Source organism: Nyctereutes procyonoides, unplaced genomic scaffold, assembly GCF_905146905.1.
Source record: "Nyctereutes procyonoides isolate TBG_1078 unplaced genomic scaffold, NYPRO_anot_genome, whole genome shotgun sequence".
In the NCBI taxonomy this organism is placed as follows: domain Eukaryota; kingdom Metazoa; phylum Chordata; class Mammalia; order Carnivora; family Canidae; genus Nyctereutes; species Nyctereutes procyonoides.
In genome coordinates this window covers 45163345-45178323 of record NW_026575020.1, presented here as the reverse complement: position 1 = coordinate 45178323, position 14979 = coordinate 45163345, and the positions used below count along the sequence as shown (strand labels likewise).

At 38.8% G+C, this 14979-nt stretch overlaps 1 protein-coding gene across 2 annotated transcripts in view; it reads right to left on the bottom strand.

Annotated features, from left to right (window-relative positions):
- The window catches only part of TLK2 (tousled like kinase 2), a 120999-nt gene that overhangs the window by 55751 nt on the left and 50269 nt on the right, over nt 1–14979 (bottom strand). For both annotated transcript variants that reach the window (XM_055337354.1, XM_055337358.1), the window contains one exon: nt 6136–6303. In XM_055337354.1, the coding sequence (XP_055193329.1) occupies nt 6136–6303 (168 nt within the window). The remainder of the gene's footprint in view (nt 1–6135; nt 6304–14979) is intronic.

Genomic DNA, 14979 nt, shown 5'->3' with positions numbered 1-14979 from the left:
AGGAAATGCCTGTTAAGTTATTCAAAGATAAGAAGTCAGGATTTCTGAAATGTACTTTAAAATACCAAAACAAGGACACCTGGGTGGCTCAGGGTGTGATCCCGGGGTCCCAGGATCGAGTCCCACATCGGGCTCTCTGCATGGAGCCTGCTTCTCCCTCTGCCTATGTCTCTGCCTCCCTTTCTCTTGGTCTCTTATGGATAAATAAATAAAATCTCTTAAAAAAATAAATAAAGGGATCCCTGGGTGGCGCAGCGGTTTGGCGCCTGCCTTTGGCCCAGGGCGCGATCCTGGAGACTCGGGATCGAATCCCACGTCGGGCTCCCGGTGCATGGAGCCTGCTTCTCCCTCTGCCTGTGTCTCTGCCTCTCTCTCTCTCTGTGTGTGACTATCATAAATAAATAAAAATTAAAAAAAAAAAAAAAAAAAAAAAAAAAAAAAAATAAATAAAATACTAAAGCATAACCCATTTTTTAAAAGATTGTATTTATTTGAGAGAGGGCGAGAGAGAGTGAGCGAGAGAGACAGAGAGAGAGAGAGTGCAGACAAGAGAGAGCATGAGTGGGGGGGGAGGGCAGAGAGAGAGGAAGTAGACCCCCCATCAAGCAGGGAGCCCAACTCGAGGGCTGATCCCAGGACCCCAGTATGATGACCTGAGAGCCAAAGGAAGACACTTAACCAACTGAGCCACCCAGGTGCCCCCTCATCCTTTTTAAAGATTTTATTTATTTATTTGAAAGACAGCACAAGCGGCAGGTGACTGGGGAGAGACAGAGCAAGAGGGAGAGTGACAGCAGACTTCTCACTGAGTGCAGAGCTCAAAGGTGTGCTCCATCCCAGGAGTCTGAGATAGACCATGACCTGAGCTGAATGAAGTCAGACACTTAACTGACTGAACTACATGGGTGCCCCCTTCATATGAATTTTTTTTTTAAGATTTTATTTGAGAGAGAGAGACACAGAGAGTACAAGTGTGGAGGAGGGGTGAGAGAGAGGGAAAAGTAGACACTCCGCTGAGCAGGGATCCTAACACGAGGCTAGTTCTGAGGACTCTGGGATCATCATCTGAGCCTGGAAGGCAGATGCTTAACCAACTGAGCCACCCAAGCACCCTCTCCTATGATTTTCTTAATAACATTTTTCTCTAGCTTACTTTATTCTAATACCATATACAATACAAATAGCATACAAAATTTGTGTTGACCAGCTGTTTCTGTTATCAGTAAGGTTTCTGGTCAATAGTAGGCTATCAGCAGTTAAGTTTTAGGGAGTCAAAATTTATACTGCATGATTTTTGACTGCATGGGGGATGGTGGTGCCCCAACCCTTGTGTTGTTCAAGAGTCAAATATATAAGTCAACTATATATACTTAGGGGCTCCTGGGTGGCTCAGTTGTTTAAGCCTCTGCCTTTGGCTTGGGTTATGACCTCTGGGTCCTCATATTGAGCCCCATATCAGGCTTCTGCTCAGTGGGGAGTTGTCTTCTCCCTCTCTCTTTCTCTCTCAGCGCCCACAACTCCTTGCGCATGTACATGCTTTATATGTATAGGCTTGTACGTGTACATGCTGTCTCTTGTATAAATAAAATCTTTTAAAAATAACAAACTATATACACCTATCTCACTTTTTCTGTCAACTATATAGCATTTCACTAGACCCTACATGAAGGATACCTTTATAAATTCATGCAATATAGTACTACACTGGTATCTTGTTTGAGTAGTTCCAGTTCTGGCACTGGAGATACAAAAGTGAACAAAGCAAAGTCCCTGACCTGATGGAGTTTACATTCTAGTGGGGGAGGGGAAGAGTCAGACAAAGAAGTAAATTATGGCAGGTCAGCTGGTGATGAGACAAAGGAGAAAGACAAAGCAAGACACAGGAGCTAGACACTGTGTGGGATGGGCAGAGAGGAGCTGTGTTATTCTACAGTGTAGTTAGGGTATGCCCCTCTAACAGTGTAGATTGATGCAGAGTCAGAGAACTGAGGAAGCAGAGCATGCTTAGTAACTGGGAGAAGAATGTGAAGGCAAAGGCAACATCAAGTGCAAGGGTCCTGAGGTGAGAACATGACAGGTAGTATTTGAGGCGGTAAGGTAGCCAGTGTGGACGGAATCCGGTAGGGAAGGGAGACTAGTAACATACAGCACAATGGGGGAAACCGCCCATGCAAAGTTTTCTGTGCCATTTTAAGCACCTCTGAGCAGGCCTGACTGAAACACTCTAATCTGTTGAGAACAGATTAAAAGGAAACAGAGGTCAGAGAAAACAATCAGGCTGGGAGGCTCCTACCATATCCTCAGTGGGAGACAACGGTTTAGTTCAAGCAGTCAGTAATAGTGAAAAGGTTAGAAGTAGGAGGATTCTGAACATATTCTTAATAGTGAGATTTGCTGATGGACTTGTAATTCGGATATAAAATAAAGAAAAGAGGGATGCCTGGGTGGCTCAGCAGTTGAGCAGCTGCCTTTGGCTCAGGGCATGATCCCGGTCCTGGGATCGAGTCCCACATCAGGCTCCCTGCAGGGAGCCTGCCTCTCCCTCTGTCTATGTCTCTGCCTCTCTCTCTATGTCTCTCATGAATAAATAAATAAAATCTTAAAAAAAAAAAAAAGAAAAAAAGAATGACTCCAAGGTTTTGAAACAAAAGGAGAGCTGATGGTTACTGAGAGGTGGAAGGCTATGGAAGAAATGGGTTTGGAACAAGGGGACAAAAATGAAAAACTCTATTGGGGACATATTAGATCTGATATACTTATGAGACACAAAGACTAGCAGTGAGTGACCACACAGGTTTGGAATTCAGGGCAGGGCTCTGGGCTAGAGATAGAAACTTGGAAATGCTCCGCATATGGCTGATAATTAGAGCAAAGAAACTAAATGAGATTAGGTAGAGAGTAAAGGTAGACAAAAGTCTCAAGACTGAGCCCTGGGACACTCCACTGTTTAGTGGTCTGGGAAATGAGAAAGTTCCAAGAGTGGAAGCCAAGAGAAAAGCATGTGCTAGGAGAAGGGAGTCATTACATGTGGCTTATGAATCATGCTGGACAGATTAGTTCTGAGAATGATCACTGGGGTTAGCAGTGTGGAGGTCACAAATATCCTTGTTCTAAGTTCCTCTGAAACACTGGTGAAGGGAAATGCTTCCAGGTTTCTGCAATTATAAACAATACAATAAAAATCTTCGTATAGTTTTATGGGAATGGAGTTTCTAGACCCCAGGATATGTAAATTTAACACTCAGATAGATTACTAATTGGTCCAAGTGACTGAACCAATCATGCAAACCTGCATGTGTGTCAAACTATAAACCACACTGAGAATTATCAAATATATCAATTCTTGACACTGATAGGTCAAAGTTCTGTTATATTTTGCATTTTTCATGTTATTAGTCATTTGTCTTTTTTCTCCCTGTAAAATGGTCTCTCATGGCCTTTTTTGCCTATTCTTTTGGAAACTGTATTGATTCAAAACATTTCTTTTCTTCTTTTTTTTTTTTAATCTACGATAGTCACAGAGAGAGAGAGAGGCAGAGACACAGGCAGAGGGAGAAGCAGGCTCCATGCACCGGGAGATTCAAAACATTTCTTATATATTATTGTCAACTTTTGCTTTCTGCTTTCTTTATATTACTAAGCTTATATCCTGGCTGGAGCTACAGAGAAGCAAAGAGATTCAGAACTGTACCAAACCACTTAGGTCTTTGGTTTTCATACTATTTCCCTGTTCCTTCTTCGGACGTGATCATTTTCTAACTCCTCTGCCATGTCTTTTATACATGAGAACAATCTGGCTGTAGCATCTGCAACTCCTCTGACAGCCTGAGTGTACTAGCTGATAGGACTGAGCAGGTGGTTATCCATGTGCACCCATCCCAAGCCTGTATTCCCATACCTTTTATAGAAGACTCATATTAGGGGACTGAGTTTTGCTGATGAAAATCCTGTGTACTTGTTTAAGATTTTATTTATTTATTTGAGAAAGAGTGAAAGAGAGAACACAAGCTGTGGAGAGGGGCAAAGGGAGATGGAGAAGCAAACTCCTTGCCAAGCAGGGAACCAAGATGTGGGGCTCAATCCCAGGACCCCAAGATCATGACCTAAGGTGAAGGTAGATGCTTAACCAACTGAGCCACCCAGGAGCTCCCCTGTGTACTTAACATGTCTGTCAAATAGTGGGCACTCAGTGAGCATTTGTGCAATGAAGAAAGGGAACTCCCCTCAAGTGAAATGGAGGTGGCTTCTAAGGCAAAGAAACCTCTGATTATCCAAGGTTTTACCTAAGAATGTTAGATCTAAGATGAAGATTTAATAGTCAGTGAATAGTAAACACACAATGTAATTTACATATACACACACAGACAGATTCTTTAAAACAATACTATAGAGAACCATGACATTCTCAAACTATGGCATACTGCTGTGAGTGTGTGTGTGTATATATATATATATATATACACACACACACACACACATATATTTATTTATTTGGGGGAGGAGTCACAGAGGGGCAGAGGGAGAAGCAGGCTCTCTGTGGAGCAGGAGCCCAATGCGGGCAGGACTCGATCCCAGGGCCCTGGGATCATGACCTGAGCCGAAAGCAGATGTTTAGCCACCACTTAGCCACCGAGGCACTCACTGTCAGTATATTTATGTTTATGTTGTGCTTCTTTTGCCACCCACAGATAAAAGTATACTGTCTTCATACAAGTCTCTCCATTCCTAAAAAATTCTGTAAGTTTAAAAGTTGTAGTATCTCTTCTTTGAGGAAGAGCAATAACTGTAAGAAAGTACTCCAAACAGGGGACGCCTGGGTGGCTCAGTAGTTGAGCGTCTGCCTTCGGCCCAGGGCATGATCCCAGAGTTCCAGGATTGAGTCCCATACCAGGCTCCCTGCGATGGGCCTGCTTTTCCCTCTGCCTATGTCTCTGCCTTCTGTGTCTCTCATGAAGAAAGAAAAGGAAGAAGAAAGAAAAGAAAAGAAAAGAAAGAAAAGAAAAGAAAAGAAAAAAAAGAAAAGGAAAGAAAAGAAAAGAAAGAAAAGAAAAGAAAAGAAAAGAAAAGAAAAGAAAAGAAAAGAAAAGAAAAGAAAAGAGAAAGAAATCCCAATAGTATACAATGGGTCCCTAGCTAATTATTTTATAATTTTTATTTCCTTTCCTTAAGACACCCACCATTCTCATGGTCCTTTGAATATACAACTACAGGCGGGTCAATGACCCAGAATCCACAAAGCAAATAAAGAGGAAATTCAGGTTATAAGTGGAGAAAGTAAACCAGCAGAAGAGAAAGAAATTTGGATCAGTGGTGACATGAGCTCTAAAGAGGCCCCGAAAAATAGAATAGGGCAATGGGGCTTTCTTTTTGCTTTACACCATCCATGGTTGGGCATAGAAAACAAGAAAAATAACAACTTTTGAGTCAAACTAAATTATAATTTGGCAAATACAAACAGGGTCAAATTTTCATAATACTCAAATTCTTGATTCTTTAAGGAAAGAGGAAGAAGCAAGGTGAAAGCAGCCAATGGGTAGCCAAATATTTTTGGAAAAAGTAACTGTGAAGAGGTGAGAGCATACAGGTCACCCAAATACCACAGAGGGGAATGACTGGCAAACAGGATACAGGATGCCTGCCTACACGCTAAAAATCTGACTGATCTGATAATGCTTCAAATAAGTGATGCCAGGAGTTTGAAGATTTTTGTTTGTTTTTTTAATTAGACAAGTACTTTGGCTATAATAGAATTTGGTCTGTACCTTCTTTACTTCTCCGTCAACCTAAAACCACATTTCCTCTCCCTTGATGTGCTCAGACTTTTTTCTTTTAAAAATTTGTTTGATTTTAAGGATTTAAGAGCAAGAGTGCACAAGTTGGGGGGAGGAAGAGGGACAAGCAGACTCTGTGCTGAGTGCAAAGCCCAAAATGCAGCCCCTGATCTGCTCAGATTTTAACAAAGCAGTCTCTCTCAGCCCCTCATATCAAGGGAGACTGAGTAAATTCACACTACCTTTAGAAGTCACATAGTTAGAAATGTCATCATCTCTTCACCAAAATAATTACTCAAACTTCATCAAGGAGCTCCAGAGCAATAAGGAAAGGATCTGCAATCAACTCAGCCTCAGTACTCACTGAAACAAAAGTGAAGCAGAGGCCAGCTCCCCTCTGTGCCAGCTGCTCCGTGTCAAGCCGAGGTTTTGCTAGCATCACTGACATCAGGGTGGGCAGAGCAGATTGCTCCTCTGACACCTCCTTTGCAGCGCTGCCATCTAAGCCATAGAGGGGCTGTTCTACTCGCCGCTGAAAAACATTAAAGAAAACACACAAATTACATGAGAAAGAAAACCTGAAATTGCCAAAACATGTTAACACACTAAAACACAGTTATCGAAAATAAGAGTATTTTTGAAAAACACCTTTTCTGAAAACAAATATGGAAAGCATAACAGAAGTACCACTGGATTATAGCCTATCTATAAATCTGTGTTATCTTACTTGAATCCTGTAAAATTACATTTTAATTGTTCTGTATTTAAATAACTGCATTTGCAGTTTACTTTGTGGAGTTCAACAAATCAACTTCATAATTCCCTTAAACCTACAAAAGAAATGTTATTTTTATCCTGTAGGTAAATGAAGATTAACACATTTGTCCCCTAATAGGCAGAGCTTATTTCACTCTCAATTCTATCCTCACCATACTATACTTAGATGCAAAAATTGAAAATAAATACAAGCAAAACAAGTTCCATAGAACACTAAAACTGGTTCATTATTAGCAAAACTGATATAATTCATTACGTTAATGGTGGGGACGGGGCGGGGGGGGGGAATCAAGATTCTTCCCTTTAGATGCCAAAAAGGATTAGCATTGTTGGGCAACTCTTAAAAAACAAAAACAAAAAACACTGGAAGTATCCATCTTTAATACAAGAGAGTATTTCTTAAGAAACAGCATAAATTAATGGTGCCATACCAGAGACACTTTCATCAAAGTTAGGAAAACTAGACAAGGGCTAACATTAGTATCACAATCATCTCAACATTATTATACAAGTTTTAGCTGATGTGATAAGGGGTAAAAATGAGATACAAGATTAAAAAGTGTCATTTTTGGATGATATAAGTATTCACAAAGAAAACCAAGCAAATCAACTGCAAAATAATAAAGAGTTGGGTAAGATGACCAAATATTAAATAAACATACAAAAACCAATAGCTTCCACATATACAATTTATTATTATCAGAACATGTAATGGAAGAAAAAGTAGATTCAAATTTTTAAAAATTCTATAAAATAGAAATGTTTAGAAATAAACTTAAGAAATATGGGGGTTACGTATAAAGAAAAAGCACAGCGTCACAGACATGTAAAACATGACCTACACAGTGATACCACTCTCCTGTATTCAAATTTCACAGATGTCAAGTTTCTCTAAAACCCAATGCTTATGGGATCCCTGGGTGGCTCAGCGGTTTAGCGCCTGCCTTTGGCCCGGGGCGTGATCCTGGAGTCCCAGGATGGAGTCCCACATCGGGCTCCCGGCATGGAGCCTGCTTCTCCCTCCTCCTGTGTCTCTGCCTCTCTCTCTCTCTATGTCTATCATAAATAAATAAATAAATCTTTAAAAAAAAAATAAAACCCAATGCTTAGGGGTTTTCATTTCCTTTTGTTTTTTTTTCCTTTTTCATCTTTCTCCCCCACCCCCAAGAAAAAGTATTATAGAGGTATAATCATCATAGAGGTTAACTCTTGCTCTCTTTTGGAGGGCTGTTTTTGTGGAATTTCACACATTAATTCTGAGGTTCACTTGGAAATATAAACAAAATTAGCCATGTAAGTTTTGATAAAGAATAGCAGGGATGGGGACACCTGGGTGGCTCAGCGGCTGAGCACCTGCATTTTGGCTCAGGGCATGATCCTGGAGTCCCGGGAACAAGTCCTACATCGGGCTACCTGCGTGGAACATACTTCTCTCTCCACCTGTGTCTCTGCCTCTCTCTCTCTGTGTCTCTCACAAATAAATGTATAAAAATCTTAAAAAAAAAAAAAAATAGCAGGGATGGGATGCCTAGGTGGCTCAGCAGTTGAGCGCCTGCCTTCAGCTCAGAGTGTGATCCTGGAGTCCCGGAATCGAGTCCCACATTGGGCTCCCTGCACGGAGCCTACTTCTCCCTCTGCCTCTGTCTCTGCCTCTCTGTGTGTCTCTCATGAATAAATAAAATCTTAAAAAAGAATAGCAGGGAAACTTGACTAGTTTATTAAAACATACTACAAAACAACATAACTACATCAGTATAACACTGGTACATGAGCAGACTGATCAATCAGTGGCACAGAACAGAAAAATCAGGAACAGACCCCTATAATTTGGATATAAAATTTGTGATTTAGGGCAGCCCTGGTGGCCCAGCGGTTTAGCGCCACCTTCGGCCTGGAGTATGATCCTGGAGACCAGGGATCGAGTCCTTTGTCGGGCTCCCTGCATGGAGCCTGCTTCTCCCTCTGCCTGTGTCTCTGCCTCTCTGTCTTTCTGTGTCTGTCATGAATAAATAAATAAAATTTTTAAAAAAAATTTGTGATTTAATGTGTATTTCAGATTAGTAGGAACTTACTAAAAAGATGGCAGGATATTTTGCAGGTATTAGAAAAAATGGGAAAAGCAGATTGCTTCCTCATAGTACACATAAAAGTTACAAGAAAATATAAACAAGTACTTTTATGATTTTCTGTGGTGATGGACTTTTTAAACAGACATTAAAAATACAAACCATATAGGAACATCTTAGAATAACACAAAACCAGTAAGACATAAAGGAAAAGCACCAATAAATTTGATTCCAAATTTTTTTTACCCCTGAATGGCAAGTCAACATAAAGTTAAAAGATAAAAGTACAAACAAGTAAAAACGTTTACCATATAAATGATAATGAGTTAACAATCTTAAAAAATAATGTATTCTTATTCATCAGGAAGAAAAAAACAAATACTCCAATAAATAAATGGCAAAGAGCCTAAATAAGCATTAAAAGAGGCCATTAAACTTGTGAAAAGATGTTTAATATCACTGAAGAAGAAATCCAAGGTAAAACAAGGTATTCTTCTCACTGACAAAGACTACAATGAAACTTCAGTATTAGGAGGCTATGCAGAAACTGGAACCCACAAACTGCTGATAATCTGCTAGCAATTAGGTGATGACATCTAAAAGTAAGCATATTCTTTGACTAGGGAATTACAGTTTGGAAATTTATCCGAAGGAAAAGAAATGCCTAAAGTACAGATATATTACAAGTACATTCATTACAGCACTATTTATAGGACACAAAAATGTTCATAGGATATTGGTTAAATAAATAAACAACAGAAATGAGGAAATCTATCAAATCTATCAAATGAACACTATATGTTTATGCCCACTAAATTCTTCAATAATAGTTCTTCTGGAGGAGACTTTCTATTTTACCACTTCGACTTGGGTTTTCATAGTCAGCATTTATCCTTCATTAGGAAAAACTACGTAACACTCATTTTAGAAAATAAACTAACTAAAAAAAAAAAAGAAAAAAGAAAAGAAAATAAACTGAAATGATCCCAACAAAATAATTTTGTTTTTTAATCTGTAAGTAGAATCCCATTCCTTGAGACCAACATTCCTATCCCAACCAAATGCAACTATTTCAATACAGGCTACAAAGCACTGGGATACCCAATCACGGCAATATTTGCACTACTTGTATCTTTGAAGCTGCAATACTAAAATTAATCATTCTGTTATATAATCAATAAATATTGGCCAAGGGCTGAAAGATTTTAGAGTATTTCTGGAAATACAGCAGGCTAGAATGTCTAAACCTTTTCTTAGGAAATAATCATAAAAACAGGGCAAAATAGGAAAAAAAGATATTAAAAGCACTGAAGAGTTGATAAAATAGTTGGGATCTGCCAGGGCAAATTCTAAGGGAAATTAGGAATACAAGACACATAAATGAAGCACCAAAGTCACATTTGCCCTAAGGGTACCTGCAGATCTTGAATCTCCATTTCCAGGGTATAATATGCCAAGCAGATAGATAATCACAGGTCCACTGATGGCAGGGGGTTCAAAAGGATACCCTTCACACTTCAAGTTTCCAGGGCTTCCAAAGTGTTATACTCAGGGAAAGTGTAAACCAAAGAAAACTTTCCTCCACCTTCAGGAACTACAAGGAAGTTGCCTTGGCAATGAAGGAGGCAAGGGCTCCCCTGAGAAATGTTAACACAATCCAGATCAATATTGAATGGGTGAATGAAACAAACAAAATAAATCAAACAAACAAAATGAAAGCCAAGAATTCAGTAATTGAAAGTAGTACTGGATGAGTAAAATTTCTAGGTACTTGGAAGAAGCAAATAAAATTTTTCCCTGGAGGAACACATCTTTGTCTTAGATCCTAAAGAAATTTCACAAATAATTTTTCAGGAACAATGAGCGGCACACAGTCAATAAAATGAAGCATAAAAGAAATAAAGCCCAGAGCAACAGCTAAGAAAAATAAGAAACAAGTAGATTCATAAAAACTTCAAATGTCAGAATTACCAAATACAGATTATAAAACAAGGTCTACTAGATTTAAAAAAAATGATAAGGCAAGCTTGAAAATATCAGCAGGGAACATAAAATAACAAAAATAAGAATTCACCGGGATTAACAGTAATTAGATAAAACAAAACAGAGAATCTGGGAACTGAAAGGCAAGAAACTATCCAGAATGGAGCATTATGGAGACAAAAATAAAACAGAAAAAAGAAGTAAACAAAGTGACATGGTCTAACATAAAATTAATTGGAGTTTCATAGGAAGAAGAAAAAGAGAACAGGGCAGAGATAATATCTGAAGAGACAATGCCTAATAATTATCCAGAACTGGTATGATACCCAACAAAGAAATCCAACAAATTACAAGCAAGAAAAATAAAAGGACACATCATAGTGAAACTACAGAACACCACATATAAAGATTTGTGAAGCAGCCAGGGGGAAAAAAAACCAATACTTTCATAGAAATAAGAAGTAAATGAGGGATCCCTGGGTGATACAGTGGTTTGGCGCCTGTCTTTGACCCGGGGCGTGATCCTGGAGACCCGAGATCGAATCCCACATCGGGCTCCCGGTGCATGGAGCCTGCTTCTCCCTCTGCCTGTATCTCTGCCTCTCTCTCTCTCTCTCTCTGTGACTATCATAAGTAAATAAAAAAAAAAAAAGAAGTAAATGAAAGCTATTTTCTCAATAGTAATAATGAGAGCCAGAAGATGGTAATGATATATTCAATTATTAAGAGAAAAAAAATGCCATACTAATATACACAGCAAAAATATATTTCAAGAATAAAAACAAACTGGGAACACCTGGGTGGCTCAGTGGTTGAGCGTCTGTCTTCGGCTCAGGGCAAGATCCCAGGGTCCCAGGATTGAGTCAGTCCCACATCGGGCTCCCTGTGTGGAGCCTGCTTCTCCCTCTGCCTGTGTCTCTGCCTCTCTCTCTCTCTCTCTCATGAATAAATGAATAAAATCTTTAGAAAAATAAAAATAAAAATAAAAACAAACGGGACACCTGGGTGGCTTAGTTGTCCCATATTGAGCTTCCCACAGGGAACCTGCTTCTCCCTCGGCCTGTCTCTGTACCTCTCAGTGTATCTCTTAAGAATAAATAAATAAGGGGATCCCTGGGTGGCGCAGCGGTTTGGCGCCTGCCTTTGGCCCAGGGCGCGATCCTGGAGACCCGGGATCGAATCCCACGTCAGGCTCCCGGTGCATGGAGCCTGCTTCTCCCTCTGCCTGTGACTCTGCCTCTCTGTCTCTCTCTGTGTGACTATCATGAATAATTAAATAAAATCTTTAAAAAAAAAAAAAGAATAAATAAATAAAATCTTAAAAAATAAACAAACAAGAAAGAATAAAAGCAAAATAAAATTATTTAAGCAAACAAAAACCTAAAGAGTTAACTCTGCAGCAGATACATATAAAAGAATACTAAAGGAGCACTTTAAGCAGAGGGAAAATGACCCTAAGTGGAAGATATAAAATCCAAAAAGGAAAGAAGTATAAAGAGGTAAATGAACACTGACAGTATGAAATAATAATGTTTTATGAGGCTGGAAAAAAAAAAGCAAAATACAAAAACATACACCACCACCACCAAGTTAGAAGCAAGTAAATGGAGTTAATGTTCTGATGTCATCCTTTCTCTGAGAGGAGCCTAAATATACTATTAACATCAAACTTAAGTAAACTGAAGATACATGTGGTAATTTCTAAGAGAAACACAGACTAGGACCTAGCTACTAGTAGAGGATGAGAATATGAAATTATTACCCCCCACAAAAAAACCCAACCCAAATAAAAGCAAGAAATGAAAGAAAAAGGTACAGAGAACATGCAGGATAAGTATAAAACACATCAAAAGATGGTATATTTAAACCCAATATAATGATAATTAAATTAAATGCAAATAAAATAAATGCTAAAGTTAAAAAACTACTTTAGACTGAATAAAAAATTCAGTTAGAGGGGATCCCTGGGTGGCGCAGCGGTTTAGCGCCTGCCTTTGGCCCAGGGCGCGATCCTGGAGACCCGGGATCGAATCCCACACGTCGGGCTCCCAGTGCATGGGGCCTGCTTCTCCCTCTGCCTGTATCTCTGCCTCTCTCTCTCTCTCTCTGTGGCTATCATAAATAAATAAAAAAAATTTAAAAAAAATTCAGTTAGATATTTTTCAGGTATACTGAAAACATAATAATGAAAAGCTAATAGGATAAAAAGGGAAATATCTATATCATACAATGATTTGGATATATGGAATATCTGAAATAATGCATTTAGAACACAATGTATCAAAAAGATGAAGAGAGTCACTTAATACACAAAACAAAAATATAAAAACTCTCACAACCATGAGAGATATGAATACATCTCTCTTAGTAACTGCTAGAACAAACAGCCCAAAATCAGAATACAGAAAATTTAACCACTGTGATTAAATGCCACAATTAACAAAATTGATTTAATAACAAAATGAAACTATTTTGTTTAGGGATGCATACATAGTCAACTGGTAAGGAATAGCAAATTATAATCACAAAAATTAGGACAGCGGTTGATTCCAGGGTAGAGGGAGAGAGTTGTAATCAGAGAAGACCATGCAGGTTTCCAGGGTGCTGGAAATATTTTACTTTTTGACCTAAGTAATGATTACATGGAGCTAACTTTAAAATGATTTCCCGGAAAGATTTTTTTGTGAAGGGCCAGACAAAAATTTCAGGCTTCTTAAAAGGCCACATATCATGTCTGTGATACATTCTTTGTCTTTACAATTCTTTAAAAATCTAAAACTCATTCTCAGCTTGCCAGGTGTGGGGTGTAGTTTACCAAACTTTTGCATTAAAAGGCTCATGTTTTAGGTTCTTTTTTGTTTTCAATAAAAAATACAAAAGAGTCACTTAGGGGGAGAAAAGCTAAAGTAATTCTTTTATCTATCGATTCTTCCTTTCCACAGTTTTGAGCATCTACTGTGTGTGCCAAGTACTATTTGGGGTATTAGAGATTGAAAACTGAACAAGATACTACCTCTTCATGTCAAGTTGAGGAAAGAGAAAAAAAAATTATACCTTTATGTAAGAAGTACTGAGAGATGGAAACAGCAATAAACAACAAAGCAAAGTCCCTGCTCTCATGGGATTAACATTCTAGTGGAAGAAGATGGACAACAGATTAACCATATGGTTAAAAGTTAAAATATATGTTATTAAATAAAAATATTAAACTTATACCACACAACAATGACAGTGAATGATCTACAACAACATACAACAATATGGATGCATCTCATAGAAGAACTGTTGAATAAAAGAAGCCAGACATAAGATTATATATCATATGATTCTTTTCATACAAAGTACAAAAACAGAAAAACAAAAAACAACATCTATGCTGTTAGAAGTCAGGATAGTGCACATCCCCAGTGGCAGGGAGGGGGCTAATAACTGGCAGGGAGCATAAATGGGTTGAGAGGGGGGCTAGTAATATTTCTTTCTTGTGTTGGAATACTTAAAACACTTTAATTGGTTGAAAAGCTAAGAAAAATAGGGGTGCCTGGCTGGCTCAGTCAGTAGAACATGTGACTTTTGATCTTCAGGGCTGTAAGTCTGAGCTCCACATTGGGTGTAGAGATCACTTTTAAAAAATTGTTTCATTTTAATAAATAAATAGTTTAAAAAAATAGGTACATAAGCCTCTTAGACAATTACCTTAAAAACCTCAAATCTAACCAAACAGTTCTACATATCAAATATTTCTAACATTTTTAAAATTTTTTTTTTATTTTTTTTTATTTATGATAGTCACAGAGAGAGAGAGAGAGAGAGAGAGAGAGAGAGAGAGAGGCAGAGACACAGGCAGAGGGAGAAACAGGCTCCATGCATCGGGAGTCCGACGTGGGACTCGATCCCGGGTCGCCAGGATCGCGCCCTGGGCCAAAGGCAGGCGCTAAACCACTGCGCCACCCAGGGATCCCTATTTCTAACATTTTTAAAGATTGACAAGGATGACAAAATGATAGCCAAATTTTCAAGTTGAATATATTTTCCTCAGTGCTTTAATAATTGTAGTCACTCTAATGAACGCATGACTTTATGACACGGAAAAGGGAAAGAAGTGCATTCTGAATATTCTAACGCAGCCAACTAAATCACTTAGGAAAAAGAGCACTATTACCCAACTCTGCTGAAGCAGCACAGTTAAACGAAATTCCTAAAAAGAGACCTAGCACAGAAACTGATCTCAGGAAGACCCCTTTTCTCCAAGACCCCAAAACAATACCTGAGACATCAGCGGCCAGAACACACTCTTGAGTACAAAGATCTTGTATCAACAAATTTTCCAAAGGCACTCAAGTAAATTAACACAAAACCCCGTATTAGTTAGCTAGCTCAGGGAG